Raw genomic sequence first — 14,394 nt, 5'->3', positions numbered from 1 at the left:
TCCGTTACGTGTTTGCCTGTGGTTGTAGAGCCTGGACCTGATGATTCAGGTGGTCCCCTTCCAGGGTGATATCGCTAATGCAGGTTTTGCTGAATCACCCTCAGCTGCAGCACCACTGTCTTTCATAAAGTTGCAGTGTAACCACTGCTGACTCACACAAGCGCAGGAGCCGACTGATTTCAGGCAGGATGCAAGGCAGGAAGGGCTCTCTCGCAGGTTTGGGAATTGGAGATGCGCAAGAGCCCGAGACCGGGCAGCAGCAGGTCGGCCAAATTACTGTGTTGCTTGACCTGCAATAAAACCAAGGGGCTATCCGAACTGTAAACTACTTGAAGACTGTTTCAGAGGAGGGTGGGAAATCCAGCTGTTTAGTCCAGGCAGGAAAATAAAAAATAGCTCTTTTGACTTCATTAGTAGTCTCTGCATTGAAAATAACTTTGTTAATTATGTTTGAAATATTGAGCAGGCCTGCAAAAAGATGAACGTGGGTGAAATGGTTTAGTTCAGCCGAACTCTGACACCTCCATCTTCTACTCCACTTCGTGTGAAAGTAAATTCAGATCTGATCTATGGCTCTGGCCTTTGCTGAATGAAAGGAGTAAAAATTGCATGAGGATAGTGAGGGATAAAAATACATGTATTTCTCAGTTTTGTTTCCAAATTAGCAAAATTAGCCTGAGGCTCTCAGCGCTCGTCTCCCCATCACTGGTCCATCTGTCAACTGTAGGAGTGAAATAGATGTTAAAGAGGAAGCAGATGCTGGTGGCACAACTATTTCAGTGCCTCTTTACAGCAGAGGAATATTTTGTTTAACAGAGCTGAGCTGCAGCACAGCCCTCACCGACCCAGCTGTCCCCTTAACCCCTGGACTCCGCTTGGCAGCCAGCGTGGGAAGCAAGGCGCTAGTGGCAAGCATTAAGGACCGGATGGTGGAAAATATCCAGGGACTCTTGTCCACGTTCTTTCATTTTTCACTTTTGTACTGCTTGCCAGTTTGGGAGGCAGTCACACACGTCCCCAATTTATTGAAGGACAGAGACACTTAATTTAAATCATTATGCTGAGGGAAATCCACACTGTCAGGGGAAACCATTTGGGCTTGTGGTGTTGAAAAGGAGTGCTCTTGGGCGAACAAAAGCTCAGGGACGATGGCCTGAAGATAATGGGCCAAAGTCACTCCTGCAGGACTGGCATTAATTCAAGAGGAATTGCCCTGCAGATACATTTCCCTCAGCAGCAATGTCAAACGGAGTCTGTTGTGTAGTCACAGAAGCAGCAAACTCATAGTAACATCAAAGATTAGTTGCAGGAGGCCAGAACTGAAAAGCAATTGAAAAAAATACATCACAAACAGCTGTGCAGATTTGTCTCTGTAGAGGAGCACAAATTAGCACTTACATAAAATGCTGCAGTGGCTCCCATGCTGCTATGCACAAACTGGTGACTCAGAGGAGGAGAGGCAAAAAGTGCTCTGACAAAAACTGAAACACTGGGTGAAAAAAACCCCTCCGCTGTCTCAAGATTATTTTAAACCTGTGGCAAATGCCCCTGTGACAACTAAACCACAAGTTACAAGCCTATGAATTACACTGCTCTGTTTACCAAAAGAATCATATAAAAATAGAGGTAAAATATTAGGAATTTATTCTGGTTTTTAGTCCTGCAGGAGAGGTGGTAACCCTGCTGTCTGAGAAGAGCCCTCAAAGGTTTTTATGAGAGCACATTTTTGTAAGTACTGTTTTAATAGCTATGCCTTCAGGTTTTAAAAAATGCTCGGTAAACAAGACAAAATGGGAAAAGGGCAGAATGGTGCCGGGAAAAGGTCCATAGGCCACTTTAGAAAGTGCTAGGGCTGTTAATAATATTCCATTAAGAGTGGAGAAAATGTACTTCCCTCACTCTTTATTGTTTTTAATACAAGATTTTTAGCTTTGCACCTTTAGAACCATCCTGTGAAAATCCTAGTGTTTCTTACTTTCTTTTGTCAAATCATTTTGATTGCTAACAACCGCAGTTACCGTGTAAGCTATAATCCAGTCCTTTTGCTGGCCAAAACTGTTGTAAACAAAAACGTTTCCTTCTCGGTGTCCTGAAACGCCACTTCAGCAGGTTTGCGTGCCAGATAACATAAGGCAACGAGCATTTAATAGCGCTTATGTCCACAACTTCCCTTTCCTCCCTGCGGGCCGTCAGGGCGCTCCTGAGACGCGGCGCTCCGTTTCCCACCCCACCCCAGGCAGTTCGCACTTTGTGCCTAGGACAAGGACTGTTTTCTCTGCTCCTAATGTAAAGACAGAAGGTGGCAAGCACACCTTCCTGTTTCATTACCGCGTCAGCAACGCCAGCCATTAAATCCCAGGTGTTGCAGAGCTGAGAGCGCTTTGAAAAGGCTCCCAAGAGGGAGAAGAAAACACTAGAAGGGCTAATATAATCCATATGGAAAGGGAAGAAGGGTAGTATTTTATGTTTGGAATTCACTCTGCTTTATTCTTGCTGCCTTAATAAGATAATTAAACATATATATATATATGTATATGTGTGTGTATGTATGTATATAAAGTATGTCTCTGCTTAATAGTTCCTTGTAATGGCTGAGGAAGGTCTTGGTACATGCCCGTGAACTGCAGGTCCTGAAGTGTAAACTTCTGTCCCCTCTGAGGAGCTTTCAGCCAAAGGATGTTGACTGCTCATTTAAAATGACTACGTAGGCCTCTCCTTCCGCTTCACTGCCACACAGACAAAAAAGTATTTCTTTTCCAGTACTACCACAAAAGACAAGAAGACTACACCTATCAAGGGGAAGACTTTTACAGCCCCCATGACTCTGACTTGAGTTCAGGTGTCTGCCTTGGGCAACTTCCCAGAGCCAACAGGAATAAGATGTGAGCTCTGAAAGAGGCTTTCTCCTCGCTTTCTGAATAATGACTGAAGTGCAAGGAGAAATCCAGCACAACCTTCACAGTAAATCAGCTGCTTTAGGCCGGGGTTCCTAAACGCCTGAACTTGCCCAGATTGTGCCTTTGTGGTATTTGTATGACATTTTATATTTAAGAAGTAGCATATTTTTCACTGGACAGAATAAAATGAGATTTTATTTATGCAGTATTGATATTCTTGCGGATAAGAGGATAACGTTTGGTATTTGCAGTCCACTGAAAATATCAAAATACTGTGTTTTATAGAATTGTTAGCTAGAACAAGTATGAGAGTCAAGTTCTTCAGACTTCAGCTTTTAATGAACTATGACACAGAGGAGCAGAGTCTTCACTCGTAGTCAGCACAGACATCACTGTCTCTTGAAGCTTGAAGGGCCCTACTGGTATCTAGAAACATGCTATACCTGCACTGTTTCTCTGTTATTTTCATGAAGTCTGCACTGCATTCAGCACAGGCCCAGGTTTTCCCTACACCTTCTTGCCCGTTAGCCCTCTAAGTGCTATGAAAAGTATGTGAGTCAAGGACTATGTTTATTCCTCTCTTTGATAGACCAGATTGCTAGGCAACTGCAGTCACCTCCAGCCATCCTCACCAGCTGATGCTAGCCAGACTCTCCTTCTGCTTTCCTTCTCTGTCTAGGACTTGGCCTTAAATGCATATCCTGACCCACCTGCAAAGAATCTGGTGTACAACTGTTGTGCTGCTAATCTCTTGACTTGCATGAGAGAAGATTCAAATTGAGGAATTTTTCCAGTTGAAGGGTAAGCTTTTATTTACCTTGTTCAACATTTTCTACTTGCCAGAGCAGAAAATGCTCCTGGGACCTCTCTGAGATGTCCAGAAAGCAAAAATACACAGTGTTTTATCTACTGATTTATTCAGTGGTGCCGTGGACTTATGCTTCCACATGACCTAATGTATAAAGTTGGGCAGCTGGTCCTAGTGTAACTAGGATGCTCAGATAAGGGCCTGTGAAACCCCCCTTGTATGTTTTTCCAGCAGAGGCAAGGTTTGATTTGGAGGAGAAAGAATGTCATTTGGTTATTCAGCAAATAATTACCGTGTTTGCCATACAAGCAGCATCTGCTGTTCCCTTTTCCTCAGCTGCTGCTAATGAGGCAGTCAGCACTAGCCCACCAGTCCCAGGCTGAGGCAAGGCCTGCAGAAGATCTACTTCAGCAATAACACCTCTTTCATCTCTTACTGATGGTGTGTCTCCTAGCTCTTGCCCTGTAGACTTGTGCATGGTCCTAACTCTTGCCATTTCAAATGCTGCAGTCTCCTTTCCACCAGCAGGTTGTTCCTGTGCATTGGAGTTATACGGTGCCCTGGTGTGCTTGCTGAGGGGTGGTGGTAACAGGCCCCTGAAAATGATATGGCCCAGCAATTCAGGCCCCCATGCTCTTCCAGAAGACTACTCCAGGTAAGAAAGGGAAGTTCCCAAAGCTTGATAGGTGAAAGAAGCACTAAGGATGGGGAGAGTTACTTGGAAGTTAACATATTCCTCCTTCCCTATGTGGAGAGAAGGATAAATGTTTTCGCTGATGCAGCTATGAGAGGGATAGTTACAGACATGGAGCCTGTTTGCTGGTCTCAGCTGTGTGTCATTGAAGGTAAAAGGGAGGGTGAGACTCTTCCAAGGGCATGATAAAGTTAAGCAGAAAAGTTTAGGAGGTGTCCATTGCTCACCTTTTGTTGAGCCCAGATGGAGTGTGTGAAGGATATCAATATTTGGAATATGATTGTCACTTGAACAGCCAGATATCTTTAATTATACACATCTAGCTCTGTAGCTCCTGCATGTTTTTGTACTGTGTCCACACGTGCTCTCAGATTTTTTGGGGAAGGGGAGGGGAGACAAGTCAATGACTGAGCCTGTTCTGTAAGTTCGTGGACTGGCCTGTTTTCCTGTGGTTGATGGATTCACTTTAGTGCTTGGAGCAAAGTCCGAGAGTTCTGTGCTGTAACATAATGTTCTTCATCTCACTTAACTACCCTGCCTGAGGTATGTGATTAGCTATTAATTAAGGAATAGCTGTTGTGTTTTTTTTAAATCTGTACATATTTATTGTAAATATGAGTTTAAAGCAAGGCAGCTGAACCCTTTCAGAACTACTTGTCTCCTGGTTGCATGCTGAATTACCTCAAGATGTGTTGGATTGCTCTTCTGAGGCAAGGGAAACAGGAGGCAGGATGTGAGTGGGAAGAGGAGGAGACAAAAAGTCTTGCAAAGAAAACCCTTAACATAACTAAAATCGGGGAAACTTCAGGGTGAGCTTTATGTTACTTGTTGCATATTATATATTTCTCTGTTTAAAAGATGCTTTCTGAAAGGAATATCAGTATGACACTTTTTTGCAAAAGTTTCAGCTGTTCGTGCTTAATGTTAAAATTTCCCAGATTTCAACTCATGGTCCATTCTAGTTGTGCATGTGGTTGCAGGAGGAGGTGATTAGTTGGGACGGAGGTGCTGTGTGAGGCTTTTTGTTTTGCTTTACTGTTTCTGCAAGAGACAGGAATTGCCACATCAACCCCATTGCCGACCTCATCCAGTTTTCTGTGTGTATCAGCAGCCACTTTTATGTTGTTCTGGATCAAGGCGCAAGTTGTTGAAAGTCTGACGGTATATAAAGCACTATGATTGCCTGAAACAAGAAGAGATAGCAGGCATATTTGTACAATAACCCTTTCAAGCAAATCATGTAGCTTTTCTAGAGCTTTTGTTCTTCTCCATTTATTTCTTTTACTTTATAGTAAACTGTAGACCAATTTCTTTTCTTGTACACGTCTGTTTCTGGTATACTTCTTGTTTGTTTGTTTTAAGTACTTATTTCCTTCCCCTGAATTAGTTCTGGTTGCTATTTATTGTAATCCTAATATTGTAAACAATTACGCCTGTCAGAAAGCCCAGTCTTGAGACGCTAAGCACCCTTACTTTTTCACTGGGTTCAAAGGAAGCTGAGGATGTTGCTTGTGCACAACTGCTATGCGTTCAGCAAGCTACGATGCCTGGAGTGCATTATCAAATAATCAGTAACTGAGAAGACCCATAGTTCATACTTTGCCTCAGCAGAATTTAAGCCTGGTACTTTACTGTTTGAAAAGTGCACTTATTGAGATTGACACTGAGCCCCCTGCAGTGAACACTGCAAAACTAAATGTCAGTCTGCCTCTTCTGCACAAATCTTATCAACTTTGCAGGGACTTTGCCTCTGAAGCAAAAAATACCACTTTTCACACTGAAGATGTTAAGGCTAACCAGCTTAACTAGTCCAGAAAGGAAATAAATGAAGGCTGGAGTATTAGAAGTTTGTAATATAAAGGGAAGAGGAGCGTGCAAAAGATGAATCTTTTTTATTCTAAGGATGTCATCTCCTCCATTAATTGACCAGTGAACCACATCACTGATTCACTCTGCTCAGTTGTCATGAGCTTCAGAGAGAGCCTATCAAACACTACAGGGATGATGCATACGCTCCCTTGGCCTTATGGTATGAGACAGATCAAGTCAGCTGAGCAGTGCAAGATGAGTATTGAGTTGTGCTACATTTTCACTCCTGAAGTTAAGGAGCACATGGAAAGACTTTCACTAGAGCTGGCTGGAAGTGATATTTCTGCCTTAAGTAAAATCCAAAGGTCTGACAGGTTCCTCTCCAAATAAGGATGAAAAGCTGAACAATTCATTTTTCATAAAACAAATTATTACTTAGCTGGAGAAGGGATGTGGGGAAAGGAGGGAAAGCTGGTATTTGTCCTCAATTACTTACAGGTTTTGCAAAGAGAAAGCAACACTTCCTTCTTCTTGTCTATGCAGAATAAAACAAGGGAAGGACTTACTTAATAATTAACAGTGGATATTAGGCTAAGACCTCAGAAACCTCTTTTAATGTAAAAACAGTGAAGAAAAAATAGAAAGTTTGTGGGGCCTCCATCACCGGAGGTGCTGTAAGGACAGGTTAGGCAAATGCCTGTCAGGAATGACTGAAGTATAGTTGATTCTTGACCCAGGAGGAGAGGGAGCTCAAGAGATGATTTATGGCAGCCTTACTTTTATTTCAGCCTCTCTGAAACATGTTGTTCTTGATTACAGTTCACTTTAAAGTTCAGTGAGAGAGGAATGAGAGTGGTTGCTATATATATGTGTGTGTGTGTGTGCATATGTATGTGTATTTATATGTATGTATATATAAAGTGTATGTGTGTATATATGCCTGTATATATTTTACATACACACACAAAATGATGAACAAAACTATTCTTTAATTGCCTGTAAAATTTTAATTCTGTTCTCAGGAAGTGTTCAGACCTACCCAGCTAAAGTGCCTTAGACCTGCTGAGCTACAGGGGAGCGTATTCACTCGTGCACTGTGTCACCTTAGCGGTGGAAATGCAAGTCCACAGTAAAACTGGAAAAATGGCTTCATAATGGCTCCAACACCATGGCTTCATGGTGTTGGAGGTTGCAGGCTCCATTTCAAGGCCTGCATCTACTTTTTACCTTTCCTTTTGGAACAGCATGTATCTGAAAGGGCAGTGTCCAAAATGTGTGTTTGAATTACCTAGGCTAAAACAGTTTTACAAGGGTGACTAGCTTTTCTCGGTTTCTGATGTGCATTTGTAAGACTGTCATTTTTCACTTAATACACCTTACTGCTATTAACACCTTCCTTTAGGTACCTGTTACCTTTTTGATGGATGTGAGCTTTAGTGTCAAATATGAGCTCTTGTTTAAATGGGGAAGAAATGAAACCACATTGCTTTGACAGGGAGCAGCTGAAGGGCAAGCTCTCAGGCCTCTGCCTCACTGTGGAGCAAAAGAGATCTTGCAAGGTATCTTTGTAAAGAAGCTCGCTTAAAACCAAAAGCTTGTTTAAATAAGCTGCTTTCTGGTGTTTTTAAGTGACTTATATCTTGGTCAAGAGCAGAACAAGCAAGCATTTTCAGTTGCGATGACTAGCTGCAAAATCTGGCTGAGGAAACGTTCCCCCTCCTTGCAGAGGAGGGTTTCTGCACTGGCCACAGCCTTGCCTTTTTCACGCTGGGTTGAAGTGGTGCATGGATGCAAGGCCAGCCTCTGGATCAGGGAGCCTCCAAGTGCAGTCTGCTTTTCTCCTTAGAGCAAGGAGTTGGTGGCATGTTGTATATCCTGGTCCAAGATCTCCCTAAGGGACCTGAACTTCTTTATAAGATACTGCATTGTTTTTCAGTGGAGTTTGGGAGCAGTAGATGAGGGTTGGGGAACAAAGAGGAAGGCTGTGTCTCCAGTGCAGCCTTGGCAGTGTGGAAGCTCTAAATTTATTCTGCAGTCCAGAAACAGGCTGTTACAGCCATATTCTCTTCCACCTTTAATTGCTTTTTCCATAATTAAAACTATACTTCTTGCTGAGAAACTTCTTGGCACTAGATTTAACCAAACTTGGATCTTGTCACTGAGTTTTCTTAGTGTGTTAAGAAATTGCATGTAATGTAGCTGGTGTGTCACTTGTTTTGGCTAGCTTGCTCTTACTCTGTGCTGGTCTAAATTGCCACTTAGAAGCATGAGTGTATCAAGCACCTCTGTGGCACAGGCCCTTGGGGCACAATGCATTATTTTCTTTCTAAACAGCTGCAGAGACTATTTCTACGCTGCACTGTCAGAAGTGAATGGCTCGCCCACAAACAGGCACTTCAGTTCCCAGCAAGTTGTGCTGTAGTGATGGCAGTTTGGTTGGGTTCCCACATTGAAAATAAAAACCACCCCCACCCCCAAATATCACTATAGCTGCAGGAGGAGCTAGCATAATGAGCTACCTACCAGCTGAAAGCAAGCCTAAGGCCATGAAGTGCTGCTGTCTCAATGCGCCCATGCAAGCTTCACCTCCAGCTGCCCTGGTTCAGCAGGCAAGCCTGGCCCAGGGATGAAGAGAGACACTTGCCCAAGGCACAGTAGAAGCTTGGACAGAATCTCCTAAGCCAGAATATTCCTACTGAATTTTGAGATACAGGTTACCACTTAAAGTGATACAGCTCATAAGGTTAATACCTTTGAGGACCTCCCAGTGAACAGGTTAGATTTCCTCTTACCTCAGGATGTCAGCTGCTGACCCAGCCTACCATACCATGCCACAGCCATGTTTAGCAGTACTCAGTGGTGCAGCACAAACTTGTGCTTTATATCACAACTGAAGTTGTTCAAAGAAGTAGAACTGACTCATCAAGAACCAGGTGTATCAAAATACAATTTATTCTTAAAATGCCTAGTTTACACAGAACAGCAAGGGTTACATAGGAAAGTGCAATTAGTGTAAGAGGCATTTTACCTTCATGTTTTATCTTGTCATTGCATTGCAAGTAGTTTCAGACTCAGGATATTATACTTTTCAAGCAATGGGCAAAAACGTGGCTTGTGTTTTGATGTTAACACCATCTCTGTAGAGCTAAGTGAAGGTATGCCAGTATTCACACCTACTGAGTATGTAAAACTCATGTGGGGAAACTGCCCAATACAACAAACAGATCTTTACAGTTTTATAACTCAGAAAGCTAAACTATAAGCATACAAATACAAAATATACATTAGTTTACCAAAGTCTAAAAAAATCCAAAAAATTTCAACTTAAAAAATGAGGTATGATAAAATAGAGCAGTTTTCTATTTATGTGCAAGCCTATGTTCTTTCTAGAAAAAAAACTAACAGCAACCCTGCTCTTTTAAAGAAATTAGCTGTTACCAAGTATAGTTAATTCACTGTCTTCAATATGAAGGACCTTGCCTCTGTTACAGTTTCACAGTGTCAGATGGTTGACTGTCCTGCTCCCTATTGCAAAGTTAGTGATAACTTTAAGATATGATCAGGCAAGCAGTCAAATCATGTAATGCTACTACAGACTAGGATGTTTACAAATCAGTTGGTCTACTTTGTAGACTAGCCATGGCTCCAGCTATTACTTTTGGTATCTAGGTTTTTTTTTTTAATTTTTTCAAAGGCACATTCTTCTTTTAACATTAGAAGGTAACTCTCTGCCTGTTAAGTGAGTAGGATGATGGAGGTAAAAGCCAAGGTTAGACTTGTTCTCCAGTGCAAGATACTTATTATTCACAAGGCAGATGTAGACACAGATGTCTTCCCAAAGCAGCAGTCATTTTCACCACTTACTTCCATTTATTTTACATTATTTTCTGTATTCTCATTTTTATATGATAGAGTTTTCTGATACTTTAAGACCAGCTTTGGAAAGATAAATAAGTTGTGCATCTCTGCACACCTTTCCTCTTCCCCTTCTCACACTTTTCCATTATCCTCTCCGAGTTTTTTAACCTGTACTGAAGCCACAACCCCTTGCCATGCGCTCCTACCTGCCTCTACTACAAGCATGTAGAAGGTCTGCAGCAAGCCACCATCCTGACAGCGTCACCTCATCTCTACTACGCTCCTACCAACCACAAAGCAAATTGTGGCGTTCTGTTCACATACCCTCCTGCACACGCACAGCTACTCCAGCTTGCAAAGATGCCATCACCTCTTATACTTCCTCACACTCTTGTCTAATGACTGAGGAAAACTAATAGCAGAAAGCAAGCAGCATATATTTAAGATACAAGCATGCTATTTCTACAGTAGGTGGCAGACACATGGGCTTTATCTTGCTTTCCTTTCTTTCCAAGGATAAGTTTTGGCTAAGAACTTTAGTAATGTAGTATGTTTAATAAGTCCCACATACTAGTGAACTTGGATTTGTACAGACGGTCAAAGCCTGCCAGATGGTTTTGTTATATTGTACATGAACCAGGAAACTAACACTGTGTTCTGTTGCCAAATGGAAGAATACTTCCTAGCTAGCCTCTCTCACCAATATGGTGATGAATTTTCAATCCCTCCCAGGCTCTGCCACTGGGGAAAGAAACCACTGGACATCCTTGGACTGCCTAACTGATCAGGTTCTTTCTCTTGTGCTTTCCTTGGAGCCTGAAGATCTATACAATCTTTCCTGGCGGATGGTATTTGAACACCATCAGGTTTCCACTCTGCATGGAGAATCTTGTAATTCTGACCCTCGTTATTGTCCCAGAAGATATGTTCTCTGCTTTGATAAGAAATGCAAAACTCAATCTTCTCTTGAGCAGAAATGGTAGGAGGCAAGTCAATGGTAAATGAAAAGGTGTCATTGTCAGAATCGCCGTAAACGTTGTTCATGTATACACACTCAACGTCCGTGTAAGTCTTCCAGGTATCAAAGGTAATTCGAACCTGAACCTTTTTCTCAAAACTTACATTTTTTACTTTGACTGTCCCTGACAGTACCTTCTCTTGGAGGGCGCAGCTCTCCAGACAAACAAAGTTCTTCTGAAGGCGGCTCCGGAAGTCCAGGTAGTCAGCTGAGGGCCGAGGGAAACCCAGAATCAAGTTTTTCTCTTCATGTAGCTTTAAGCCAGATGTGATGTTTTCAAGGCCTAGTAAGTCAAACTGCAGGTCCCACACAGGGTGCTCCTGAAACTCGGAGAAGGTGTGTATGGCTGTCAAGGACAGTCCCTTCGAGTCTGCAAACACAACTCGCTTCTTGGCTCGGGCGGATGGGCGGTTCCAGTCGCTCTTTTGCGCTTCAGAGTCACGCTTCACATTGAGGCATGGGCGGAGAGGTTTGAATCTGTTAACAAAGTTGTTTCTTTGACAGTCCTCAAGGGGGCTGAGGAAGCTCTTCAGCGGTGGTGAATGGGCTAAGCAAATTCTCATGGCCACATCCACAGGCATAATTGGGCTTGGCAGGGGTCTCGGATCCAAGATCTGTATCATTCTGAAACGAGCAGAGACAGCAAGTTATATTGCCTGCTACAGTAGGGAAGGTGCCTCTTAAGAATGCATTTTTGTTTCATTTGCCATCTTAATTATTCATGGCCTGCTCTTTGCACAGCTTTAAGTAACACAGCCTAAATTAAAATCGACTGCCAGTCAGTTCAAGCTAAGGAAGTAGGATGAGAGTATTCAACTATTTCTTGCTGATTCTGAACTCTTGATCCAAAATGTAGTCTCTTGTTTGCTTTTCCAAACCTCTCTATGAAAAATGGAGGTTAGTGACATCTAATCATACATGCTCATTTTCTTGAAGATGCAGGAGAAAAAAATTCTAGTAGACCAATGCAGACAGGTCTATTCACAACTAAAGTGCTCATGTACTTTAAAGTAGTTTCTGTTTTAGAGACTGAACTAGGTCTTAAAATTCATGCAGGTTGGATCAGCTGCTTCATCTGTGAGCAGAGAACTTGCTTGATACAGCACTATCAAGCAAGCTATCACACAGCATCAAGCAGGACAGCATCACACTATGACTCTGAACAATCAAACACATTTGTTAGGCAATCTGGTTTTGGCTAATTCAAATGAACAAAAACATTAAGGCTTCCTTAGATATATTCTTTAGGAGCTATTAACCTAGGTCTTGGAAGAAGAGCTGTCTTGCATTGTTAATTTTGGCTGTTGACTGAATAGGGGAAAAGGGGAAGGGAAGAATTCATCTTCATGTCATCATGCTTAAAGAACTAGCTTAAAAAATATTTCTGTAATCCTCAAAGTCCGTGCCTAAAGCCTACTGCAAGTCTTCAGTAAGAATGCTTTGGCCTGATTCATTCCCTACAAGATGAGGAAAGTCAGTTATTATGCAAAAAATGGCCCATTTCAAGCCAGTTTGCATGTATATTTGCAGAAGTGAGCTTCAACTGCAATAGCTCTCTTCTGAGAATGACTCAGTCCTTGTTGGAAATAAGGATTTTTTTTGTTGAGTCATGGGAAGCAAGAATACTTGCATTGTCATTTAAAATATATAAAAATAACTTTCTCCTTGCTAGTGTTCTCAGTGGTATTCCAGAGCACCACTAAAAAAAATAAAAACAAAAAACACACAGCAGAACCTGCAGTAACCTTGCAATTCTTTTTGCCCCCCCCCTTTTTTTTTATTGTGGCAGGATTTGCCATAATAGGTAGGATTGAGAGCGGCAGCAGCAGATGAGCCAAGGCTTGCTCCGCTTTATCAGGAGCGGAGCTAACGCGTCCAGAGCGGCTCTCCCAGCACCCGGGCCCGCGCAGCTCCGCATCGCGCGCAGCCGGACGGCTGCGGGGGCCACGTCCCCCTCCTCCCATTTTTCCCCCCTCTCCTCACACCCCCCCCGCCGCCCCGGGGAGCCTGCAGCAGGGAGGCGAGCGGCGGGTCGCCGCGGCCCCCGGCTCTTACCTGCCGCAGTGCATAGGGCGGCGCCGTGCAGGGACCGACAAACTGGCCGCAGGGCCGCTCCGCGCCTCCCCGCGCACCGCCCGCGCCGCCGCCGCCTTTATGGGGCGCTGCCCGCCGCGGCGGCCAATGGGGGCGGGCGGCCGGGCCCGCCCGGGGGCGCGGCGCGACGGGGCTCGGCCCGGCCCGGCCCCCGGCGCCGGCGGCCGCTTCGCCCGTCCGTCGCGTTTTTCTTTTTCTTCCTTTTTCTTCTTTCTTTCTCTCTTTCTCTTTTTTCTTTTTCTTTCCTTTTTCTTTATTTTCTTTCTTTCTTCCTTTTTCTCTTTCTCTTTTTTTTTTTTTTTGTGCTGTGATGCATGCAGCTAGGAGCAAGGCAAGGGCACTAACCAATGAGGTCAGCAACTGGCAGGCTCGCTGCAGGCCGGGAGGAGGTACACGCACGGAGGGCTCTTGCTTTTTGCAGCCTCCTGCTCTGTAGCCTTCACACCTGGCAAGCGCAGTGCAGCCGAGCACAAGGCTGCTCTGCTGGACCCTGGGTACAAAGCTGCAGGGTTGGGCATTGGAGAACCCAGTGAACCAGAGGCTGTCCAGGGCTGCGCACACCTCCCCACACCGCTCTCATCCCCCAGTGCTGGTTCAGGGCAGCCCAGAGGAGCCCCATCTTGCTGTCTGCAATCTGTGCCTGCAGCACCGCATCAACCCAATCTGTGCTTAAGATATTAAAATACACCTCCCAAACTCCCCCAAAGTGGTTTCCCAAACTACCGTGCTTGAAATAACTTTGAATTTTTTTCCAAAGGCCACATGTCCTTACTCCATTGCCTATTAGTGGCCAAGGGCACTCCTTGTGCTGTAGGTGGGCCCCGAAGTCCCACTGTCCCCGCAGCTGTTGCCGAGGAGGAGCCAAGCAGAGTCCGCCAGGCAGGAGTGGGGCTGCCCCATGGGAGTTGGAGGATCCAGGCCCTTGGGGGCCCTGCTCCGAGTTGAGCCGAGCCACCACCTCATCCCAGGGAGAAGACCGGCAGGAGACCACGGCAGCGCTCACGGCCCCTTTGGAGCCGAGGGAGAGCAAGCAGGAGAGTTAAAAGGGGCTTGTTGAAACACCTGCCTTCTTAAGGAAAGCAAACAGGATCTGCTATATGGCATTTCCAGTGAAGTGGGTATTGTTTAGCACGTCAAAGCAGGGCTTCTTTGAGTTGCTGCTGAAGGATATCACCTAGTGGAACAAAAACGATACCTAGTTGAAACTGTGAAGCGT

General features: G+C 44.2%; 1 protein-coding gene and 1 long non-coding RNA gene across 34 annotated transcripts in view; one reads left to right on the top strand and one right to left on the bottom strand.

Annotated features, from left to right (window-relative positions):
- LOC104145984 (uncharacterized) overlaps positions 1 to 14,394 on the top strand; it is a 66,564-nt gene that overhangs the window by 33,396 nt on the left and 18,774 nt on the right. For 30 of the 33 annotated variants that reach the window (XR_011142185.1, XR_011142186.1, XR_011142163.1 and 27 more), the window contains 2 exons: positions 3,577 to 3,698; positions 4,234 to 4,360. This is a non-coding gene — a long non-coding RNA (uncharacterized lncRNA). Of the gene's footprint in view, positions 1 to 1,658; positions 1,729 to 3,576; positions 3,699 to 4,233; positions 4,361 to 5,047; positions 5,209 to 7,230; positions 10,364 to 14,394 lie in introns of those variants that run through there. The other 3 variants (XR_011142183.1, XR_011142156.1, XR_011142181.1) reach the window with 3 other exon arrangements.
- PPP1R3C (protein phosphatase 1 regulatory subunit 3C) lies at positions 9,143 to 13,258 on the bottom strand. The gene is made up of 2 exons (XM_068950070.1): positions 13,140 to 13,258; positions 9,143 to 11,708 (listed from the first exon to the last, which is right to left on the bottom strand). The coding sequence occupies exons 1-2, from the start codon at positions 13,151 to 13,153 to the stop codon at positions 10,763 to 10,765; spliced, it is 960 nt and encodes a 319-aa protein (XP_068806171.1). The 5' UTR covers positions 13,154 to 13,258; the 3' UTR covers positions 9,143 to 10,762.

Source organism: Struthio camelus, chromosome 7 (assembly GCF_040807025.1).
Source record: "Struthio camelus isolate bStrCam1 chromosome 7, bStrCam1.hap1, whole genome shotgun sequence".
NCBI lineage: Eukaryota > Metazoa > Chordata > Aves > Struthioniformes > Struthionidae > Struthio > Struthio camelus.
The sequence above is the reverse complement of the archived record's forward strand: the minus strand, read 5'-3'. Positions and strand labels throughout refer to the sequence as shown.